At 39.3% G+C, this 8,605-nt stretch overlaps 1 protein-coding gene across 1 annotated transcript; it reads left to right on the top strand.

Moving 5' to 3' along the window:
* The first annotated feature begins 5,357 nt into the window (after positions 1 to 5,357).
* LOC116408678 (olfactory receptor class A-like protein 1) lies at positions 5,358 to 6,884 on the top strand. Its single transcript, XM_031896351.1, has one exon. It carries the CDS (start codon positions 5,380 to 5,382, stop codon positions 6,340 to 6,342), a length of 963 nt encoding a protein of 320 aa, XP_031752211.1. The 5' UTR covers positions 5,358 to 5,379; the 3' UTR covers positions 6,343 to 6,884.
* Positions 6,885 to 8,605: the final 1,721 nt, after the last annotated feature.

Raw genomic sequence — 8,605 nt, 5'->3', positions numbered from 1 at the left:
TAGTGAACCTCAGTGAGACTGCCTTACTGTTCTACAGGAGGTCCATCCCTGTCTCCCGCCTACCCAATCCAGTAAGTATGGCAGTCACTTTCATAATAACCATTGTAACATCATCAAACCTGCATTCAAATTAAGGAAAGCAATTACCTTAAACATATCAATTGGGTTTTTTTGGTACTAGTCTACTCACAAGTGCAATATTATATATAATAAGTTTTAATGAGTCATGTCACAGAAATTACATCTGTATTACTGATTACTACTGATGACATCACTAAGCACCGTTTATAAGGATATAATTTACAGTTTGTTCCCAAAGGGAAATGACCAAACTGTATATTATATACTGTATAACAATATAATAAGATTGAGCTTATCAACATTGATTAAAGTTTTTGGTATACTTTTTACAGATCCCTAATATTTGAACATGCAAGGGTTTCAAAAATAAACATTAGACATACATAGTTACATAGCAAGTTAGGTTGAAAAAAGACACACGTCCATCAAGTTTAACCTGAAACCTTTGAGCGTGCTTAAATTAAAGCCAACTCACTGCAAGGGCCTAGTGGCTTACAGGTTGGAGTTGGGACCAAGGAGGAAGCTGGTGTACAGACTAGGCAGGAAATTATCCGGTTCACGGGTTACGAGAGTTTGTGGCCGTACTTTTACTCCATTAAAGTTCATGCTTTGTTCCACCCTTTATTTCATTTAAAAAATATAAATGCATTATGTTAAGGTCCCAGGCAGAGCAATCATGTATTGAAATTGTTATAATGCATCTTAATTTGAGTTTTCCCTACAGCTTCTTTAAAACAATTGATCATTTTCCTTAAATCCATAAAATGAGCATATAATGTGTATTGCATGTGTCCATAGAGAATCACTTTTTAGTCCCCCTTTCAGCCATAATAAAGGACTTACATTTTGTGAGCATAAATACAGTTTTAACACACCTCTTTAATACTGAAAAGCCCTGGTAGGGAGACATTCGTATACAGGCCCGAGCCAAGTCTTTTTGGCTATTAAAGGAGAAGGAAAGGTTAAGTCACTTGGGGGTGCCAAAATGTTAGGCACCCCCAAGTGACTTAAATCGCATACTTTTTACCCCGGGCTGGTGCCCCTGTTCAAAGAGAACAGCACCAGCACCGGGGTAACTGCGAGCGCTTCCTCTTCCGTATTCGCTGCGCGCACATGCGCAGTAGAGTGAAAAAGCCGAACTTAAACATAGAAGTCGGCTTTTCACTCTACTGCGCATGCGCCGGCCCACGGATTTCGCTGGCAGCGCAAAGACGGAAGGAGGAAGGCTTGCTGCAGGTACCCCGGGCTGGTGCTGTTTTCTCCTAACAGGGGCACCAGCCCGGGGTACAAGGTAAGCGGTTAAAGTCACTTGGGGGTGCCTAACATTTTGGCACCCCCAAGTGACTTAGCCTTTCCTTCTCCTTTAAAAAGCTTTTTGTGACCCTGGTCCATACACATTATGGGAAGATTTATTAAAACTCCATAATTCCTGATGTTTTTTATCTCCAAATTCGACTAAACTCTTTTTTCCTGAATATATTTACTATAAAAAATTGCATGGAAAAATCGCTGTGAGAAAAGTCGTAAAAAACTCAACCTTTTTTGAACTTTTTCAGTCAGGATTTTTGGACAAAACCCAGTGAAATCTCAAGTTTTGAGACAATAGAAAAACTTCAAGGGAATGGAATGGACCTTTACCATTGACTTCTACATGAACTCCACAAGTTTAATCTGGTGAATTGTCGAATTCGGATATTTAGCTGTTTAGACGCATGGTACATCTCAGAAATGTTGCGGTGTTTTTTTTTCTGCAACTTTAAAAAAAAAAAAAAAATTTGAAAAATTTGAAAAATTGATGGTTAGTAAATAAGCCCCTTAATCTCTCTCTCATTTTTGTTTTAAGCAGGGATCCCCCTTTTAAATGCATAAAAGAATTGTTTAATTTTAAATGTATTTAAAAGAACCCCTATACATAAAATCACTTATGGCAGCACTAAAACCAGGAAAAGCTAAAACAGACATTCGTGTTTCTTGAAAACAAAACACACAGGGTAATTGATAAAAAAAGATCCAATAGTGGTCAAAATGACAATTTCTAAGACATTAAACCAAATATTTTGTATATAAAAGATTCTTTATGTTCACTACTGTCTTATGCCAGTCCACAGTCCAAACTGGTTTAAAACATAATGCAAAATGTAACTTTTTTACAATAAAGAAAGAGCCATGTGGTAATATCTGTAACAGGTCTTCTTGGCCTATAAGGGCTCTGGCACACGGGGAGATTAGTCGCCCGCGACAAATCTCTCTGTTCGCGGGCGACTAATCTCCCCGAAATGCCAACCCACTGCCGAAAATGTAAATCACCGGTGGGATGGCATACGCGGCGGCGCGATTTCAGTGAAATCGCAGAAGTTTCCTCTCAAGGCAACTTCCCTAGGGTGGTTTCCAGTTCCAATAATGTGGATAATAAACCACTGTCCTAATTTCATTCCAGTGTTCTCTCTGCTAACCACCCCTTCTAAGTACATACTCCCTAACTTATCCTATGTATTTTCAGGCCCTGCCTCTAAAATAGGATACTATTTTGTCCCACTGTTCTAACCCCCATTCTGGGCTCTATGGTGGAACTAATAAACAAGGTAAGGACAGGAAACCCAGCAGGGGATAGAGCTCCCATATTGAAAGGTGTTAGATTCAGGAGACTCTAAGGGGCTGATTTACTAACCCACGAATCCGACCCGAATTGGAAAAGTTCCGACTTGAAAACGAACACTTTACGACTTTTTCGTATGTTTTGCGATTTTTTCGACGTCTTTACGAATTTTTCGTTACCAATACGATTTTTGCGTAAAAACGCGAGTTTTTCGTAGCCTTTACGAAAGTTGCGTAAAATCTTGCGATTTTTCCGTAGCGTTAAAACTTACGCGAAAAGTTGCGCCTTTTTCGTAGCGTTAAAACTTAAAAGGTGCGAAGTTTCGCGTAAGTTTTAACGCTACGAAAAAAGCGCAACTTTTTGCGCAAGTTTTAACGCTACGAAAAATCGGAAGATTTTACGCAACTTTCGTAATGGCTACGAAAAACTCGCGTTTTTACGCAAAAATCGTATTGGTAACGAAAAATTCGTAAAGACGCCGAAAAAATCGCAAAAAATACGAAAAAATCGCAAAATAATGATCTTTACGAAAAAAACGCAATCGGACTCATTTCGACCCGTTCGTGGGTTAGTAAATCAGCCCCTAAGGGTTATAACAAAAAAAGTGCAAAAACATTTAAAAGTAGTGATTCATAAGTGAAAACAACCACCAAATGAACGTGTATAGAGCTTAATTGATAAGCAAAACCACTGTGTGCAGTAATGCAAAACACTCACCAGATGGCGATATAAACAGGCCAAATGTATAAGGTATATCCAAGAACGAGTTGCAGCCGTATCCTCAATATGGGCACAAAAGAAGAAAAACGTCAAATAGTGCAATATTATTTATTACAAAGAACTGCTAAAAGCAATGCTACTTACAAAATGTAGAAGATAAAAGGGTTCTCAAAAAACTCAACGCATTTCATGTACTATCAGTACGCCTCATCAGGAGCTCAATAACAAAATGATACATCTCCCCAGGAACCCCCTTTAAATAATGGTACAGCATGGGGTAAGTGCCAATCCCCTCGTGTAAACTTTTGTCTGACGTCTATGACGTCAATGGATGTGCGCCTTAAGATGACACTACTCCTATTAGTAATAAGAGAATGTGAGCGCACCGGCGCTTCCAAAGGTGGGAGTGACCTGGATACACTAACGCTCGCTAATGAACGCGCGTTACCATGGCAACTCGTGCAACTAAAGCAGGCAAAAACCGGCTAACAGAATAAAATAAAATGAAATAAAAGTGTACAATTAAAAAGAGGAATATAAACATGACTGCTATATAAAATATAAATAAACTATGTCTCAATATATATAAGCACTGATGTAAAATTTATACCATATGCACAATATACAAAGGGTGTCAAGAGTTATTCTGTAGTGAGTGGGAGAAGGTAAGGTGAGTCCTTCAGGCAGGGGCTGTTGTAGGATGGAGGAGGCGTGGACAGGACGTAGTGGGCGTAGACCAAATGGGACAGGACAGATTGGGACAGTACGGAGCGGGCGTAGATCAGATGGGACAGGAAGGGACGGAGCGGGCGTAGATCAGATGGGACGGAGCAGGCGTAGATCAGATGGGACGTAGCGGGCGTAGATCAGATGGGACAGGAAGGGACGGAGTGGACAAGGCAAGATCAGGCAGAACAGGACGGAGCAGACGGAGCAGACAAAGGCAAGAACAGGCAGAACAGGAGTGAGGACTGATTGGCTGACCTCACCTAGCCAATAAGGCTGCTGGGGTAATTTAATGAAGCCCAGGACACTGGTGAAAGCAATCCCCTCTCACCAGCTGCTCTCCTGGCTCAACAGTTAGGGAGAGCAGCCAAAAACCAGTAAGTCCCGGGATCAATCCCCAGCAGAGCCTTACAAAGGGTGAATAAAGGTAATAAGTTAACTCTTTATATCATGTAAAACATAGTTCTTAATCGCCAGAATAAATCAAGCTACAGGAACAAGATATATGGTGATAGCATACTGTATAAGCCCTACATTCATGACACACAGGACAAAAACTGCCCATGCCATCAAAGAACAGGTTCCCATTAAACTTTGTGACGCTAAATTGGGCTAATGGTAAAATCCCTATTTGACCAAGTACTTTCTCTTGCCAGTCCATAGTCCAAACTGGTTTACCACATAATTGAAATTGTTCAAAAAAGAGAGAGTCATGTGTTATATCATCTTGTATATTTTAACCACCAGTGATTTAAGGTCTTCCGTTTCATAATGTAAAGTTACACTGACACCTTTTAAAAATTGATGGTTGTTATGTTGTTCTAATTTTTTAAGAAAATCCATGCTGATCTTCTTGCAGGGAGGCTCAAGCCTATAAAAATTATGACTGGAAGTAAAGAATGAGGACCACTAAATGGGGGTTTACCTTGATGTGGTGTGGTAGCTTGGCAATTTTATTACCAACTGAGAAAATGCCAGTCCTGCCACATGTGTGTCTGTCACTTCACATGTATAGAATTTCATACAGAAAATGCTCACTTGGGTCTTTTCTGAAAAAAGTTCACTGTGTGTGCAGTGCAGGCAGATCCTTTTCATGCTTGTTACTACTACTACAATGGGGTGGCAAAATGGGGATCACCATCTATCATCATCGTGTCTTTAAAATTAAAATCAGCATGTCAGTATGCTTCCAAATAATACTTATTGTACAAATTTTCTCTCTTTATAGGTATTAATCAAGTATTTGCTGAAGGCCTATGGATCCATATCTTCTTCTTAGGGCTATTGGTTTCCTTCTTTTGGTAATAATTGGGATTCCAGGGAATATCTTCATTATGATGCGATTCACCTACTTGAGGATAATTGAGAAGAAACTGTTGCCAACCAATATCATATTAATGGCTCTAGCATTAGTCAATTTGCTTGTGATCCTGTCTCGTATCATTCCCCAGTCAATTAACGCCTTAGGAGTTGAGGAATTGCTGGATGACACAGAGTGCAAATTTGTTATCTTCTTCTACAGAGTAAATAGGGCCATGTCTATATGTCTTACCAGTTTTCTTAGCTGTTACCAGTGTATACTTATTGCTCCAAACACAAAGTTATGGAATTATTTTAAACATAATGTCACCCAAAATATTGTGGCTATTATTTTTCTTTTCTGGATAATTAACATCGCCATATACCCATATAGCATTCTCAATGCCCGTACACGAAGGAATCAAACAACGTCCCCCTATACTCTCCATCTAGTGTACTGTGATGCAGATTTCTTGAACTACATGGCATATATAGTTAATGGGGCGATTTATTCCTGTCGTGATTTTATCTTTGTTGGGCTAATGGTTTTGGCAAGTAGTTATATTGTATATAAATTGCTTAGTCATGAAAAATCAGTCAAGGGAATACGGAGCTCAGACAGAACCCAGCAGAGATCTGTGGAATACAGAGCATCTAGGGCTGTTATCTTGTTGGTTGCACTGTATGTACTGCTTTATGGGTTGGATAACTGTATGTGGATCTATACTTTGACTCTGTCCAACGTGACTCCTAGTATGAATGAAATTCGAATATTCTTAGCATCTTCATACTCAAGTCTCAGTCCTATAGTCATAATAATTACTAATCCTAAACTTCAGCAGAAATTGGTCTCTTGCAATCGAGAGAGGAATAGATGTTCTGAAATAAATGGACAAGTTTATTCCATAAAAACATTCTAAGCATAATTACATGCATAATTATATACTCACTTGCATAATTGCATAACTGAACTCACAAATATCTTGGAAAATGTAGTAGCCATTTTCTTGTTTGCTCTCTGGGTGATACCACTTCAAGATAGAAAATATAATATACATTAATACAATTGCAGTAAATATTTATCACCTGCTGTTCTGTATATTAAGTAAGACAACAAGCCACTATATTTTGTTTCAAACGTGCTTAAGCAAAACTTTTTAGCATCTATTTCCTTCCCTTAGTAAAAAAAAATAAATGATACTCCAAAAGCAAGATTTAATTCCCTTTACTTAGGTTCCCCTTTAGGCAGGCATATCAGCAAGCGACCTTTATTTAGATGTGGACACCTAAAGGTGGTCCTAATATTGTGCTTAGTATAACTATTCTTTCCAGGTTAAAAGAGAGTTTCCCTTGCAGTTCACATGTTCTTCTCACCTCATTAAGAGGTATCTACAGGAGCCAGTTTAGATAAATCAGTTAGATATTTTATAGTCACTCTAGGAGTGAAAGGAGAGAAAGGGTTATTTACATGTAGTTGGGCAACTTCAGGCCCCTCTGAGATTAGTGAGGTTACTACCTCCCGACATTACTGGTCAGAGTTCAGGTAAATTCAGTGGTTAGCTCAGGTCACAGCATATTCCCAAAGAGGGGCGATTATTTGGAGTAAAATCCCTGGTTTGGATATCAGTGAGAGATACCTGTGTTCACATATACTAAGTGAATGCTGTTTGGTGTAAATAAATAAGTTTTGTTTGGTTTATCAGCAATCTGAAGTCTCCTGGTCATTTGTCCCCTATGTTTTTTTTAAATATATTCAATTAAAATAAGCCATGTGCATTATTCCTTATATACTGTTGATTACCAGTGTTCTGTCCTCACCACGTGTTACCCTGAGGTAGTGTGTAGCTTGACATACAGCTAAACCTTCCCACACTCCAGTAAAGTCTGTAGAACTTTACTGGGTGATTGTGGAAAATAAGTGGCGAAACTGTAACACAAATAGAATAAACACAATGAGTATATAGGAAATATACTAACACAAAAACAGCTGCAACATACACATCAATGCTGGATCAGATTATATGCCACAGTGTCTCTGAGGTGCTGGCAGCCTTTTAATTGTGGCTCAGTGCATGTTTATTTCCATGATGCTTACCAGCGATGCTACCATTGGGGAGAAGATGGATGTTGTGTGCTTCTTCCACAGCATGGGCTACAAAATGGAGTCTGTACTCTCACAATGCGCTGTAATAGGTCACATGTCAGGAGTAAAGTGGTTCCAGAGGGTCAGAAAAAGAATACCTGCATTTACAGCAAACAACTAGCAGAGGGAGTTCACTGTTAATGAGCAACAATAAACAAAAAGATGATGGAAGCTATGCTGGAGACATGACAACCAGTTTTGAGTGAGGCTGAGGTGACAGGAGGACTTCCAGTCCCTATATGGCCCACATATATGATATGGTGCAAAAAACAGCAAATATGTTGTGAAGTTATGGGTTGAATAGTCAACAGGGCTGCAGTCGGTTTAAGATAAAAGTTGCATTAGTTATTTCTATAATCAGTTACTTAATAGCTTTTCAATAGGACTTCAAAAGCAGGCATTAGCACTATAATATTGACTTGATATGTGCAACCAGGGAAGTATTTTTTTCCGGTGCCACCCTAAGCATTGGCCCTAAGTACACCCTAGATGGCAGAAATGACATCACATGCACAGCTGTGTGTGACGTCACTTTCAGTGTGTGTTACATCACGCAGGGGAAAAATTGCAATGGACATCTCGCCCACCAGCTCCTCACTTATAAGTCTGGAAGGTACTAAGGATAGTTTTTATTTTTTTAAACTTTATTGATTATATATGCACCCAAGGATGGCCTCTAAAGCTGCTGCCCTAGCCTAGGCACTGGCCCTCAGGTGCCTATATATACTGTAAATAAATAAAATAATGACAAACTTTAAGAGGTATGGAGTAGGGATGCACCACATCCACTTTTACAGATTCGGTTGAACCCCCGAATCCTTTCGGAAAGGATTTGGCCGAATATCGAACCAAATCCTAATTAGTGTGTGCTAATTAGGTTTTGGAAGGGTTAAATGTCGGCGCATGTGCAGTGTGCGGTGAAAAATTTTCAACATAATTTTTAGGATTCAGGTCAGCCAGGAGTGTGGATTCGGCCATATAGAAATCCTGCAGAAAAAGGCTGAATCTTGGCCGAATACCAAACCGAATCCTGGAATCCC

This window comes from Xenopus tropicalis, chromosome 2 (assembly GCF_000004195.4).
Source record: "Xenopus tropicalis strain Nigerian chromosome 2, UCB_Xtro_10.0, whole genome shotgun sequence".
Classification (NCBI taxonomy): Eukaryota; Metazoa; Chordata; class Amphibia; order Anura; family Pipidae; genus Xenopus; species Xenopus tropicalis.
This window is presented reverse-complemented; position numbering and strand designations above follow the sequence as displayed.